This window comes from Centropristis striata, chromosome 17 (genome assembly GCF_030273125.1).
Source record: "Centropristis striata isolate RG_2023a ecotype Rhode Island chromosome 17, C.striata_1.0, whole genome shotgun sequence".
In the NCBI taxonomy this organism is placed as follows: Eukaryota; Metazoa; Chordata; class Actinopteri; order Perciformes; family Serranidae; genus Centropristis; species Centropristis striata.
This window is the reverse complement of record NC_081533.1, coordinates 31035317-31051972: the sequence shown is the minus strand read 5'-3', so window position 1 is coordinate 31051972 and position 16656 is coordinate 31035317. Positions and strand designations below refer to the sequence as shown.

Genomic DNA, 16656 nt, shown 5'->3' with positions numbered 1-16656 from the left:
GAACATCACCGTAAAAAATACAGTGAGCGTATGTAAATGTAAATATCAGCAAAAACTGTAATTTATACTGAATAATCCCATTACTTTTAGGATAATTGTGTCATCATGGTATTTCTCCATTAACTTTACATGAAACATTTATATTTTTACAGCAAAACTGTGTGTTTTCTACAGTTTATGACAGTAGAATTTAAAGTTTTATACTATTCTTTGATTGACAGTAATTAAAAGTATCTGCTACGGTGATGTACAATGTTTAATTTTACGACCTATTTCTGATGCAATTTGACAGTGTTTTACTGTAATTTCTACAAACATTTTTTACAGTGTAGCTTGAATTAAGTTTATTGAACTATCTTTTTAAGCAATTATTTATTGTATTTGTCAGTAGGGTTGTCACAAAACTAAAATTTTCAACCTCGATACCGATACTCAGGAAAATATTCGATACTCGATACCATTTTCGATACAAGGATAAAGACAAAGACCCAAAAATTGAACAGAAATATATATATTTTTTTTTTTGACATTTATTTTTATTGAGCGCTGATAGTACAGGACATGTTCAAAAATACAACATTCACAAAAGAAAACTTTGGACCAATGCTCACATCATTTTTTTGTTGTTGTATGAATTTGTGTTTGTAAGGTTATACTTTGTCCAAATGATTTTAGGTGATGAGAAGACTGAGGAGTGAGGCCGGAGTTTGCTGCGTCGCTATCACAGATAACGCAGATAGAGTTGTCTTCGGGGTCGCTGGGAGCAACAGGTAACTGTTTATCTGTTTTGAGTGACTTGGCCACGTTGTTCACCAAGTTAACACTGTGTCCAGAGCCGTTTATTGGGCGCTATGAATGTCTATCATAAAAATGAACTGATTAGATGTTGCAGGTCAAAGGTTAAGGTCACTGTGATAAGTTTTTGGCTAAAACTCAAGAATTCAAATGCTTATCATGACAAATTTTACATCATGTCTAGTGGGAAGAAATTATGAAGCGATGCCATTTTATATCCAAAGGTCAACTTCACTGTGACATGTTAAGGCAGGGGTGTCAAACTCAAATACACAATGGGCCAAAATTTAAAACTTGAATAAAATCGCGGGCCAACATTGAACAAATAAACCTTTTAATATATACCAAACATGTTTTGCTTTAACATTAAATATGGAACCAGCAACGCTTATAAACATACAATATATAACTAAATAGTGCAGACATGCAAAATCGAATTTCAAATAAAAAACACATCAATGTCATTAATTTATTAAATAAAAATTAAATAAAAATCGTATGCCTCTTTTCTATTTGCATCCTTCTGATTTAAATATCAAAATAAACTTTTTCAACAGGTTAATAAATTCTGCCTTTCTTTTCGCCATTTTTGGGAAGGGGTAGCTGGGAGACAGCTCTAGCTTGAGGTTGCTATGACGACTGTCACAGAGGAGCGTTTCTGGGTCCTGTCCTGATTGACGCGCCAAAACAACAGCAGGGCATTGTGGGATTTGTAGTATTAGCGGTAAATGCGCCGTATAATACCGGCGGGTCAGCTTTTATAGTACAATAATAATATAATAATTTGGTATTGACTCGCAGGCCAAATTTGGCCCGCGGGCCAGAGTTTGACACCCCTGTCTTAAGGTTTTGCAAGAAAATGCTATCATCCGTGCATCAGGACTGATGCTGAATTGGTGACAAGTAATGTTGGGTGTCCATCTTAAAACCGTGGTGAAGATGTAAAGATCTTCTGAGACGTTTGAAGCATGTGAAGAACCCATTTGAAGAATTTGAAGCATTGTCTAAAGCCATGGCTACATGAGTTTGGACAGACCTGCACTGCAAAAAAAGCCAACTTGTATTTTTTGACCTAAAACAGTGATTTAAGTTGGTAAAACTTGGAAATATAAATTATTGACATTTAGGGCAATAATGTAAGTTAGCACAACAAAGGAAGCCAGTTGTCTGCTCAAAAACAAGTTTGTGAGTTGTTGTTACTTATATCTTTAAGTTGGGGTTCACAACAAGGGACAATAGTTCTGCTAACTCTTATTTCTTTGTTGTGAAATGCAGGAAAGCGGTGAAATTCGGTCATTAGCGAAAGCTAGCGGCTAACTGATGCTAGCGGCTAACTGATGCTAGCGCTGCTGCTTGTTACAGCTACAAGAGTAGCCATTAGCGTATCAATGCTAATTCAAAATTGTGGTCGCAACATTAGCTGACATTTCATAGCGGCGTTACAATCGTGCCACTTCAGCACATTGCAGAAGTTAGCAGAAGTAAGGATTAAAAGTTATTACAATGTAAAATTATAAGTTAGTACAACTTACAGTTGAGTTGACAAAAATTCAGAGTTGAGCAAACTCAAAAACAAAACTTAAAATATTTAGTTTAATTGTCCAACTTAAAATTTTATCGAAGTTTGTTGCCTTGAAATTTTGAGTTCTTTTTTTGCAGTGTGGATGCAAACTGAAACTTAGCTGGTTGACGGAAGAATACAACCATGAGGTGTTAGTTCTAGTTAATAATTAGTAATAATAATCAGTGTAATTTGTTCTGACAGACTGGAAGTCTGGGACCCCTTCAAGAGAAACTGTTGTAGCATCGTTGGCTATGGAAACCTGACGATACAAGTCTCCAGTATACTTTACATGACAGAGGGAGGAACCAGAGCCATCCTGCTGTCAGGTGAGAAACAAGACACGAGCCGTGTTTCCTTTAGGAGGAAGAGTGGCCACCGGGAAAGTCTCAGGCCACGCCCTCTCAAATGTCCGCTCACTCTGCGTGTCTCCAATACAAAAAGGCCCCCAGAGGGATTTATGAGACTCCGGAGGTGACGTATGGTTTTCGATTGAAGTTTTCGATAGAAGTGATCACATACGGGACAGATTAAACACGGGAAACGCAACTGTGGCCGCCGTCGCTAACTGTGTTAGCATGGCTAATTATGCACAGTGTCTCCGTGTCTCCTGCAGCACATACACACTGTACTGCTACAGAGCTAACTGTTAGCCTGTTAGCATATACACACTGTACTGCTACAGAGCTAACTGTTAGCCTGTTAGCACATACACACTGTACTGCTACAGAGCTAACTGTTAGCCTGTTAGCACATACACACTGTACTGCTACAGAGCTACCTGTTAGCCTGTTAGCAATTTGCAGACCGGACGCTAAGGGGTTAACGTCCCCTCCGGCTCTGTGACTGCAGCTGGGAGAGACTGCTGCAGGAGGACTGTGCCGCTTCGACTCCTTCTTACTCTCCTTAACAAGTCGCTGGCTCCTGCTGCTCCTTAAGAAGAGTAAGAAGGAGTCTCCAAAAGTCTCCAATAATACCAGAAAAAGTTGCTGGATTTGTCGCCAGTCGCTTTTAAAAAAAATAGTAGCTAAGGGGGTCTGAAAAGACGCTAAATATAGCAGCAAAGTCGCTGAGTTACTTCGCCGGCTTTTACTGGCGGGTGTTTTTGTGGCGTCAAGTACTACGTCACATCCTGCTTAGCGTTCTATCCAATCAGAAACCAGGCTTTTTTCAGGGGAGAAAAACAACCCTGCTCTTCCACAGGGCCAAAAAAAGTCCTGTCAAAAGACCGCTCTGAGTGGCTCATATTCAAATTAGGGGCGTTTCGGCGAGTGAGACCCGCCTCATTCTGGGTATTGGTCTGTAGTGGAAACAGCCTTTAAGGAAGTTATTAAAAGCTCCTTGATGGAGGTGTGTTTGTCTTCACACTCTGGTGCTAAAAACAAACTGTTTCCTTAAGGCTGTTTCACATTAAGGTGCCATATAACAGCATGTTTTCACACTTCCAAGCAAGTGAAATCAGTGGATTCACAAGTGGGTATGGGTGGGATCTGGCTGATATACAGGATATTTTGTGGAGAGCTGTATTAATGGTCCAACTAGTTTTCAACAAGTTTTAACGTGCCAAGCATAATCCTAAATGAATCAATCCGTTAGTAAAAGAAAAGTCAACCTCTAAGCAAAGATTGTTTTCTATTGAAAGGCTGACCGGTTTAGTCTTTTTTTAAGATCTTAAATTCAGGGATTACATTGAGATGTTATGTGGTGGCTCTTTCCTAAGTTTAACACAAACTTTTTGTTATTTTAGAAACTTTCAAAAAACTAACATGCATTATTATCATTGAAACACATCCAACAATAAATCCAAAGAGCATATTTAATATTTTATAATAAAGAGAAGAGGAAACACACACAAAATTATTAATAAAAAGTAAATATAAATAAAACGATACAAAAATGTGTTTAAACATTTTTTATTAAATTTAAGGGGTTTTAATCAATATACAATAAAGAAAGCCAGCTGCCTTTTCTTTCTTCTTCTTTTAAAGATTGAAAAAGATGTTCAAGTCATTTTTGAATGCTACAAAATGTGTGTGTAAGAAATTTGCCAATAATTCAAATATTATTGCACAAATGAACAGTTGGAAGTAATTTAATGTGTTTGATTGGCCAACACAAACCTTTGCCGGATGACATTGTGTTGCAGCAAAAGTTGATCCTGGTGAGCCTTTCTGCTGGACAACCCTGCGTTGCTGGACTGGCCTCATTCAAATGAATGGGAGTGTTGTGTTTTAAATACAGGGCTAAAGTTGGTCCAAGCACACACTTACAGTTTTTTTCTGTTCTCTCAGTTCTCTGGCTGAGCCAATTGGCCCTTTTGCTGCATGAATGGGATGGAAATAATTGACTGAAAAGCCTTTTTGAAATGTATTAATTTTAAGGACCAGATTTTTAATTATGATTATACTCAGAAAAATGTCCTCAGAGTTCCACAGCACTTTTTTATAATGATTGTGTATCTGAAAAAGGCTTTTGGGGCCAGTGGGTGTCACAAGAGTCGATACAAGTATCACTTGTGTTAAAACACAATTGCTACCACCAGTAACAGCAACATGTTGCCAAATTCATCAGAGCTGAAATCTTCAGTGGTGTAACTTATCATCCCCACGGTTACCTAAGAAATTAATCTAAGAACACAACTACATACATTAGTACAGACATTGATTTTTACAGTTTTTCTCAGTTGCTTTGGTGCATTAACATTTGCACAACAGTTAATGCATTTCTCAAAACGATTAGTACAAACTGCAAAACCTAGTTGATAACCTGCAAAACTGTGTCACTTGCAATGATAATGTTATAAAACAGCAGAGAGTTGTATGAAAGCAATTGATGCATGTCCAAAAGCATTTGTAATGGGTTGTAAGGAGAAACTGCTACTATGATGAGCACAAATGACTAAATGTTGTGCAAATGTTAATAGTGATGTGAGAAATGCACCAAAGCGACTGCGAAAAACTGTGATGTCATATATGCAGGAATAGAATAGAATAGAACTTTATTGTCATTGTACAAGACAACGAAATTTTGTTTGGAGCAGTCCTCCTCCAGTTGCACAGTACAAAATATCAATATAGAAAAATACTTAAAACAAAAACACAACATTATCAACATTATAGGGGTGTGCCATATCGTATCGTTCACGATAATATCGGTATATTTTTTTTATGGTTAAAAAAAATGCATATCATGATATTGGCAGCGTTCCTACTTCTTGATGTAGTGGTTAAAGTTGTTTTAATCACAAAAAGCTACTTACTCCCTGTCGCTAAACACATGCAGCTTTCAAAATAAGAGCACAGTGTGTTAAGAGAATCCACCACAGAATTTACAAGAAGACTGTCAAAATAAGATGCCTTAAATAAAACATACAAGAACCTTTATTCTTCTTTACAAAATGTCATTAAAATATGCCTCCAGAACCCCTAAATGGTTATTTTTATTATTTGCTCATACTCAAGAGTCAAGAGTAAAAATGTTTGTATTTGTCAACTGTTGAGATTTGCACTTCAAACTACATTTTAGATTTTTATTTATTTATTTATACAGACTAAATCTATATCTTTTTAAGCATTTCCTAATATCATCAAGAATATCGTTATCGCAAAAAAAGCCTGCAATATCGTGATATTCTTTTAGGGACATATCGCCCAGCCCTACAACATTATCAAAGCTGTCAGCAATATATGTATAAATAAAATATATATCTAAGTGACAATGTTTTAAAAAGTCCAAGTCCTTAAGTGCAATAGTGCAATAGTGCAATCATGTGTGTATGAGATGAGATGGGGAGTATCAGTGTGGCAGTAGAGTGGGAGTGGAGTTTAATAATGTCGCAGCTCTATGCTAGAAACTGTTTTGCAGTCTTGTAGTGCGGGCAGGCAGTGTCCTGTATCGTCTGTATCATGAATGACTCCATGTGCTAAAGTGACTACTATGTTGCTGTGTTACTGCAGGACAGCTGAGCCTGTGGGACCTTGAGGCCTGTACGGTCCTCAGTGTTCTCTCTCTGGATGCTCCTGTCGGCTGTATGAGGCTGTTTCCTGGTGGCCAGAGTTGTGTCCTGCTGGGCCTCAGCCACGGCCCCGCCCTCATCACAGCCAGGTTAGCATCCAACAATGTCAGCTCAGCAACTCAAGCCTCTCAACATGAGGACCTGTTTGGAGAATCCAGCAGCAGCGAGGAGGAAGAGGAGGAAGAGGAGGAGGACTCGTGAAAATTGGGTTTATCAGTATTTTGACTTCTGCATAAAAATGGATTTTGATCACATTTCTAGCGAGAAATATATGTTTTATTTTCTAAATATTCACTCAGTGAATGTACATAATCACTTTGTATGTTGGAATAGCCACGGGATATGACTGTCATTAACTTGCATTGTAGCGGAATCCGTGTCAGTTTCACGGAAATTTGAGTGATTCCGTGGCTATTCCACGGATTTTGAGTTAAGCAAATCCGTGGCTATTTCACGGATTCCTGTGAGACCATGTTGTAATGAATGGTGAATAGAAAAGGGGATTAAGTGTCAACCCAAATCAAACTTTAAAACTTTATTATAAAGCACTTTTCATACAATGAATGCAACACAAAGTGCTGTACAGGATATAAAAACAGAGATGCAACACTTCAATTTAATTTTAATTACATTTTATTGATATATCCCAGAATCACAAATCACAGATTTGCCTCAAAGGGCTACGCTTTAAAGTAATTGTGGAGTTGAGTCAAAAGCACAAATTTCAAATGTAGTGTTGTAGCAAGTTTCCAAAAATAATGAACACTAGAGTAAAGTACACACAGAGCATGTAAATGTACTTTGTTACTGTCCACACGTGCAGAGGGCAGATGGTGATCTGGGCTGGTCCAGATTGTCACTCTACAGTGTCAGACTCAATCAGTCTAAGTATTGGAAAGTAACCAAGTACACTAATTCAAGTGCTTTACTTTCAGGAAGTTGTCCTGTCTGATTATTTGATTATTATTTCCATTTTATATCTTCTACTTCAGTTGGAAATATAATTAGGGCCTCGGGGCAATCGCACCGAGCACTGGTCCCATACAGCAATAGCTGTAGGCTTCGCCCCGAGCACTACTGTTATACTGTGGATTTCTTCTAATTCCTCTTGCGGACGCAATTTCGTCCCGCTACAAATTATATATCAAAACGTGCGGTTTGATCGGGATCGGTGTGCTATTACTTTTCTCTATGGAATACGAATTTTTCGCGACGTAAGTCGCGAAAAACTGCCCAAAATTTTGCATTGAAATGAATGGGACAGCCGACAAAAAATGAGCGAAAAAGAACAATAATTGAAGACGTCTACTTCTCCGGCATAATTTCACCTAGAGACTCCATTTAAACTTTAAACAGTAGACACAAGTCTTGTGTATTGGTGTATTAATTTGCGTTTCGATAGGTCATATAGTTTTTTATCAATCCCTGTTCAATGACCATGATCATTTTTGGAGAAATTCTGAGATTATAATGGGTGTGTATTGCACGGAATGTTTGTGTCACAGTGTGTGATGTCATCGCTCAGAGTGTAGAGGGAGAGGTAAAACTGTCAAAAAATAAATTTGAAAACTGCGCTCCAGGCCGCAAATTCCACTCTACAGAAATAATTTATACATAGAAATGTAGGAAAATTTGTCTTCTCACTCACAATCCTCTGGTAAAGCTGTCAGAGTTATAGTTTGGGCGTAGGACGCACAGATGCGCCACCAACATGCACCAACAGCCTCATTGGCTCCCATATTAAAAACGCAGGAAGATTTCAGAAAAAGTGAGATTTAACTGTTTTTTTACATCGCTCTAACAAAGCTATTTTTTCATTTTTCTTAAAAAAAAACATATGTAGAGGTTCAGGAAGAACTCAGGACGCTCAAAGTGAAGTCGGATCAATGATAGGTATTATGGTTTTGCCAAAAATGCTTTCTGTTCGAGGCCAGAAATTTCACTCTGCCCACCTCTGGCTGCTTTCACTCTGCCAGAAGATTCCACAGCTGTTAATTCTGTTGATTGCTCTGCTCTGATTGGTCGACCCCAACGCTTTGATGTTTTGATGTGATTACAGTTACAGATACACGCACGCACACACACACTGGTCATTTAATGTAATAACAGTTAAAGATACACGCACGCACACACACAATGGTCATTTAATGTAATATCAGTTAAAGATACACGCACACACACACACACACTGGTCATTTAATGTAATAACAGTTAAAGATACATGCACGCACACACACACACACACACACACATGCGCGCGTAAGCGCGCACACTCCTCCAGATACAAATGTTTCACACACACGCACACACACATTTTGAGGTTAAAGGGCATAGGTTGCTGTATACATAAATACTTGAAGAGGAATGTTTGTTGTAGGTGTGCTCCTTGTATATTATATAGTATCATAACATTACTAGTATTAATTGTTTGAAATCTCTGAAGAATCTCATCATAGTGTACACACACCGGCAGTAGCCCCCGTGGCCCTTTCAAAATTTCCCCCAGAGGAAATTTTCTAGTTATCACTATAATCACATTTTCTTTTAGATTAGGATTCTACATAAAACTATATGAAATACAATGAAATGTTGAAAATTAAGCTTGCTGGCCACATATTAAAAAAAAGACTGGAAAAAAGCAGTGTGCAGCTCAAATGCCTGAGTTGCTTGAGAGAGATTCGGCACTAAACCTCTCTGTTAACTCCATTTGTGGACTCAAGAGGTGAAACTATTCATTATTTCACAAAAGAGATCTCCAAACTAAACATTTGTGCAGCTCTTTTGTTTTTCTTCTTTCCTCTCCCATTATTCATCTCACAACCTCCTGATTCATGCTGTGAGCCTTTAGAGGGGAACAACCTCTTGGTCTGGACTAAACTAGCTTTGTATGTGAAGTTTTTAAAACTAACAGTAAAATACTGCTGCATTAGCAGTGGTGGGAAAAGTATTCAGATCCCTTACTTAAGTAAAAGTACTGATACAACACTGTGAAATTACTCCACTACAAGTAAAAGTCCTGCATTCAAAACTTACTGAAGTAAAAGTACAGAAGTATCAGCATCAAAATGTACTTAAAGTATCAAAAGTAAAAGTACTCGTTATGCAGAATGGACCCACTCAGATTGTTTCATATGTTCTAAAAATATATTGTTGGGTTATTATTTTTGATGCATTTATGTACGGACCGCTTTAATTTTCTCAAGGTAGGACTCATTTTAACAACTTAATATACTCTTATGATGTTCAATTTAAAACATGTTAACATGTTAGCAAACATTTCATATTAATTATGTTTTTATGTTAAATCTTGAACTGAAAAGTAACTAAAGCTGTCAGCTAAATATAGTGGAGTAAAAAGTACAATATTTGCCTCAAAATGTAGTGAAGTAGAAGTATAAAGTAACATAAAATGGAAATACTCAAGTAAAGTACAAATATCTCAAGATTGTACTTAAGTACAGTACTTGAGTAAATGTACTTAGTTACATTCCACCACTGTGCATCAGTAACAATAACCTAGTGTCATATATAATAAATCAGTCACAGGGGACGTACTAATGCTAGCATGTCAATATTATGGTTCTTGTAACGTGATTACAATTAGCATGTAGCATGTTAGCATTAATATCTAAGTAACGGTTAGACTTGAGAGTCATTCAGTCATTAATGTGCGGTCATCAGGGAAGTAACTAAGTACATTTACTCAAGTACTGTACTGAAGTCCAATCTTGAGGTACTTGTACTTTACTTGAGTATTTCCATTTTATGCAGCTTTATACTTCTACTCCACTTCATTTAGAGGCAAATATTGTACTTTTTACTCCACTACATTTAGCTGACAGCTTTAGTTACTTTTCAGATTCAACATGAAAAAATACCATATATTTAATATGATTACACATTTATAAAACATAACAGTGTATTAAGTAGTTAACATTAGTCATATCTGGACAACAGTAAAATGCTACTTATATAAATGCATCAATACAAATAATCTTATAATATATTTAGAACATATAAAACAATCTGAGTGGGTTCATTCTGCATAACGAGTACTTTTACTTTTGATACTTTAAGTACATTTTGGTGCTGATACTTTTGTACTTTTACTTCAGTAAGTTTTGAATGCAGTACTTTTACTTGTAGTGGAGTAATTTCACAGTGTTTTATTAGTACTTTTACTTACACTACCGGTCAAAAGTTTTAGAACACCCCAATTTTTCCAGTTTTTTATTGAAATTCAAGCAGTTCAAGTCAAATGAACAGCTTGAAAGGGTACAAAGGTAAGTGGTGAACTGCCAGAGGTAAATAAAAAAGGTAAGCTTAACCAAAACTGAAAAATAATGTACATTTCAGAATTATACAAGTAGGCCTTTTTCAGAGAACAAGACATGGGTTAACAACTTAACTCTATGGAGTCTTGGGCTATTTTGTCCATTTTTGAATTCTTTTCATGTCTTTGTAAGTCATTTTGTGTCTTTTTTTGGTCATTTTGTGTCTTTTTTTAGTCCTTTAGTCCAACATAAAATGTGATTTTGAATCTTTTTTTTTACTTTCAAAACACTATCATGCTCAATAAAGAATTTTAAATGTTGCAAATGTGCATTAATTTCAGAGTACACTGAGACATTAAACTGCATCATTTTCAATTAAATTCTGGAAAAGTTGGTGTGTTCTAAAACTTTTGACCAGTAGTGTAGTAGTAAGGGATCCTAATACTTCTTCCACCATCATAAACTGAAGAGATGAGCAGGAGGACACTTTAGCCTGATAAATGTGCAATATGAAAAGTTTGAATGTCTCTTTGAAAGCACAAAGAGGTGCTGCTAGCATGGCAATAAAAAAAGACTAATGTGGATTGTGATAAACAATCTTGGCTAATAGCCCAGCAGACTGCACTGACTCGCTTCAATCTGTGGACAAAACCTGTTTAATATTTCACGATTAAGAAAAAAAGAGAACTAAAGGATAACCGAATGTCTAGACTTTGTTTTAATGATTTTTTTTCTTCTTTAAATTACACAATAGTGATAGTGAACCAGTGAAAACATTAAGTCCACAAACATGTCATCTTTTTTCCAGTGTCCCATCAACATCAGTCTCCTCAATTAAATATCAGTCTCTTGTAAACATATTACATGTGTCGGTTATTCTCTACAGCCATTATTGTATAAACAGACATTGATTTCAAATAACTGTGTACAATTAAGAAAGTTAAAGTAAAAGGAAGAAATAGTTTATTTATCCAAAAAGTGAAGAAATAATGATCATTTAGCAGGAACACCTTATCATCTTGTCCAGAATGAATAGTGATGGCAAAAGGAAAAGAAATCATGATTTTCCTGTAAGTTAAAATTTAAAAAAAAGTCTCACAAAAAGCAGAACACTTAAGGGAGATGGCAGCTTCAAGCTGATGGCCTCCCGACGGACTACAGGACAGTTCTAGCCAGAGGGGACGATCAGTGATGCAACAGCACAAGTCCAATCACAACTTAGGCGGCTTAGGACCAGATTTGGGAATAAAGGGGACACGTCGGACAAAAGCACCAAATTTTTTCCACATGCTCTCTATCACTATAGGTTTCAATTTTTGGTAGGAGCCACTTCATCAAGATTGCAGATCGGAGATGGCAGCCATATAAAATCTATGAGAACCAATATATCTTCTAAGCCACTAAGAAGGTCAATCTTTGCGTCAAAATATACATTTTCTGGGTCAAAGAATAATTTAAAGCTACTGAGAATATCACTAGATGATCAAATAGATATGTTCATTTTGGCCATGTATTTACATGATTATTAGATTCCAAACATTTTCAGCTCAGGATTCTCTGCCGCAGCACTTGAAGCGAGTTGCCTACCAGTCTGGGTGAAAATGAACATTTCTATTTGATCAACTAATCATCTAGTGATATTCTCAACAGCTTTAAATGATTCCTTGACCCAGAAAATGTAGATTTTGACACCAAGATTAACCTTCTGAGTGGCTTGGAAGATGTATTGGTTCTCATAGACTTTATATGGGTGCCATCTCGGATCGGCCATCTTGATGAAGTGGCTCCTACCAAAAATTGAAACCTATGGTGATAGAGAGCATGTGGAAAAAATATGGTGCTTTTGTCCAGCGTGTCCCCTTTATTTAGCTAAGCCGCCTGACTATTGTCCTTGATTAATAATAAGCGCTGCTACTAATGGTGTTTGATTGTGCTCTTACAACATCACGAGTACTGTTATCGACTAGAGCCGATAGTCCTAACCCTTAGGATGAAGACATCTTCCGGATGAGTGTGACGGGTCACTACCTGGACCGGCGGTCTTTTCTGTTTTTGTCCAGGCTTTTGTCCATGGTCTTTTCATTGTCCCCTCTGCATTTGGGACAGTACCACTTGCCCTTGGGCTTGTAGGTGAGGCCCACACAGGAGAAGTGGAACCACTCGATGGGGCACTGGTCATTGTCACAGCCGATCATCTCCCCGTACGACACCTGCTCGCACAGGCAGTAGGTGGGCTCGTTGGGGTCGATGGCGAAGTCCACCGGCGAGGCGTCCCGCTCCTGTTTGGCCTTGCGCTTTTTCTTCTTGGCCGACTTGGACTTCTTCTCTCTGGGCGGGGGGATGGACAGCTCCTCCACCGGGTCGTCCACCAAGGAGCCGTTGGCCGACGGGTGGCTGGAGTCGCGGCTCTCGCTGTTGCGCTGGCGTCGCGGGCGGCGTGCCGAGGTGCGTTCGGGGGCCGGGGCGTCTTGGATGCTGGAGCGGCGCTCCGCGGGGGGGCGCTCCGCCTCGCTGGGCTCCTGGAAACAAAGGGAGTGGGAGTCCATCTGGCGGGAGCGGTTCTCCACCAGCTCCGTCATCTGGGTCACCACGTGGATCTTCTCGTCGCCCAGCTCCTGGCTGGTGATCAGGGCTCTCTGCAGCTGGATCTGGAGACGCTTCCTCTGAGCTGCATCCTGCTCGCCTTTGTACTTCTCAAACACTTCGTCCACCTCCTTCAGCACCTCTGCAAAGTACAATACAAAGACAAGCACTTTTACTAATTATTCATTCATTCACCTTTATTTAACCCATTGAAGCCTGGAAAGCAGATACGTCGTTTTGTAGTATTTGTACAAGCTCTCAAATACTTTTTGAATTTCATTTCTATCTGCTACAGAGGCTGAAAAATCTATTATTTAGTAGAAGCGTTGACACTTCTGTTGAATTTCCAGAAAAACTTCAGGTTTTAGGGGCTTATTTTAAAATCGCCCAGAGGTTTTACAGGAAGTTTCAGGCGTCAATGGGTTAACCAGGCAGGTCATTAAGAACAAATTCTTATTTACAATGGCGGCCTGACAAGCGACAAGGGCCACTTGAGGGAAGGGGAGGTGGGCTAGGGAGTAAAACACAGTAAAGATCGTAAAAACACAATAACAACAACAGTAACAACAATAACATAACAAAATATATATACAGTACAGGCCAAAAGTTTGGACACACCCATCTCATTCAATGCGTTTTTCTTTATTTTCATGACTATTTACATTGTAGATTCATCAAAACTATTAATGAACACATGTGGAATTATGTACTTAACAAAAAAGTGTGAAATAACTGAAAACATGTCTTATATTCTAGTAAGCAAAGGGTGGTTACTTTGAGGAATCTAAAATACAAGACATGCTTTCAGTTATTTCACACTTTTTTGTTAAGTACATAATTCCATATGTGTTTATTCATAGTTTTGATGCCTTGTGACAATCTACAATGTAAATAGTCATGAAAATAAAGGAAAAACATTGAATGAGAAGGTGTGTCCAAACTTTTGGCCTGTACTGTATACACACACACACACACACACACACACATATATAAAATTACAACAATAGCACAGACAGACAAACAGCAGTCAACAAAAGAAATATGGAGAATTATGTAACTTAAGAGAAATAAATGAATTTTTAATGCAATTTTTTGAACATGCCTTTGTGACTTAAGCAAGATATGGTAACACTTTATTTTGAAGGTGTCTGCATAAGAGTGACACAAGCCTGTCATAAACATGACATGACAAGTATCATGAGCTTTAATGTTACTTCAAAGTGTCATTAATGTTCACGACACATCCCTTGAGTACTTGAGTAAATGTACTTAGTTACTTCCCACCACTGAGAGGGAGCCAGTGATGCAATGTTTAGGAAAGCAACTGCCTTTAAAAAAAAAGGAGGCGGGGCTTAGCCGCAGTGAGTTCCTGCCTACCGGAAATGACGTAGGCAGCCGTTGGAGGGGGTTGCCTAGAAGAAGAGCTCTCCGGCTCTGCGACTCACACTCGACGGATCCGAGAGGAGCAGCAGACGCTCTCTAACCCTCCAAGATGTGTAAAACAATCCAAATGTAATGCTCCCTTTATTATACCGCTACATGTCATTATGTGTCGGTGGTGAGGAGGAACTTATGCTACCGAAGGCTGCTAATATAAAGACATATAAATACATATAAAGCATCGATTAGGATTGTTTTTACATTAAAAAAAGCAGCAGTGCATGTTCGTCATGGCTTCACACCTCAATGAACACAGTTTATTACCTTCTACACATCTGTGTTGTATGTTCTGGGCTTCGGCATCCATTAAACACACTAAGCTGCATTTAACTCGAATTCATTCCGAAGTTTATTCATTGTTTTTCCTCATATTCGCACAAAAACCCTTCGAAAACACCATGGTGGGCGGCAGTGTGTACCTATTGAAAAAGTTCAGATTTTATTATTACATGGTGCTAGTCTTTGCAATATAATGACGCCGAATTTGCGTTTAGACACCGATTATTCAATTCCGATCTGGTATGTTGTTATTATGCATGTGTGTCTTTGCAGAGAAAGCGAAATATCGAATTGCATATTTTTTGCATTGAGTTTGGTGTCAAATCCAGAGCAGGACGGAGTATATCCGGGTTGTGTGACTTGTTTCACATTGAACATCCATATTACAGCTCGTCACATTAATGTTAATGGTAATAATGTTGGATATGAAACAAGGGGCGCTCGGTTTTTTTTGCAAAATGGGAACACAAGGATCGCGCCTGCCTGCTCCACCATTTCAGCACACCCTGTTAGACTGCAGATAATGTTTGCCAATTGTACACACGCAGTTGTAATGAATGATAAAAACATAAACACAATACCTTGATACTTTGCATCAATTTCGCGGAGCAGAGAAACATTTCTTTGTATGTCCAAAGGCAGAGACTCCACACATTCCAGATAATCCTCCACATAGTTGACCAGTTGTTGCGACTTGTCGGCATTTGGATAGTGATGGCCTAACATCGTCGCTACGATGCATAGAGGCACTAAAAAAAAAAAACAAGGAGTGAATATGAAAAATATATTGTTACAATCAAATGCTTGGCGACTTTGCAGCTTGTAGGGCAGTCCCAGGCAGCAGTTCACTTCAAACAAAACTCAAGTCACTGCGCATGCGGGAGTATTTTCCTTTTATGGTATTGTACAGTTTCCTCTCATTTGTCGTCATCGAAGGCGGGCCCTGTTGGGTTTGCAGCGCTGTGATTGGCCGACAGTGATCTTATTATCATAGCATTTTCCCGGGAAATTAAACCAATGGGGAAATTGAAAACACCCGAGCTGCCAAAGTTAACTCTATGGAGTCTTATTGGGCTATTTGGTCCATTTTTTAATCCTTTTCGTGTCTTTGTAAGTCATTTTGTGTCTTATTTGTGTCTTTTTGTGTCTTTTTTGGTAATTTTGTGTCTGTTTATGTTTTTTAGTTATTGTGCCTTCCTTTGTCATTTTGTGTCTTTTTTGGTAATTTGTCTTTTTGTGTCTTTTTTGGTCATTTTGTGTCTGTTGTGTCTTTTTTAGTTATTTTATGTCTTTTTTTTGGGCCATTTTGTGTATTCTGTTGGGTTTTTTGGTCATTCTGTCTTCTCATTTTGTGTCTTTTTTGTGTCTTTTTTGGTCATTTTGTGTCTGTTGTGTCTTTTTTTAGTTATTTTATGTCTTTTTTGGGCTATTTTGTCCATTTTTGAATCCTTTTTCATGTCTTTTCGTGTCTTTGTGGCAGTCTAATAGAGCGGAGACAGCGTGAAGGTGAAGCAAATGGCTTTTTTTCAGTGGCGGTTCTAGACCATTTTTACTGTGGGGGCCAATGAGGGGCCAGTGTTTAATCAGAGGGGCACATTAGCACATGAAAGAATGGCAAAGATGATATTTAAGCATTCAAAATCTTTGAATGTCTTGAAAAAGACACAAAATGACCAAAAAAGACACAAAATGACCCCAAAAAAAATACA

The 16656-nt window shown here is 38.1% G+C and overlaps 1 protein-coding gene across 1 annotated transcript; it reads right to left on the bottom strand.

The window, feature by feature from the left end:
- Window positions 1–12454: 12454 nt before the first annotated feature.
- ing2 (inhibitor of growth family, member 2) lies at window positions 12455–15817 on the bottom strand. The gene is made up of 2 exons (XM_059355377.1): window positions 15529–15817; window positions 12455–13370 (listed from the first exon to the last, which is right to left on the bottom strand). Exons 1-2 carry the CDS (start codon window positions 15671–15673, stop codon window positions 12670–12672), a joined length of 846 nt encoding a protein of 281 aa, XP_059211360.1. The 5' UTR covers window positions 15674–15817; the 3' UTR covers window positions 12455–12669.
- Between the last annotated feature and the right edge of the window lie 839 nt (window positions 15818–16656).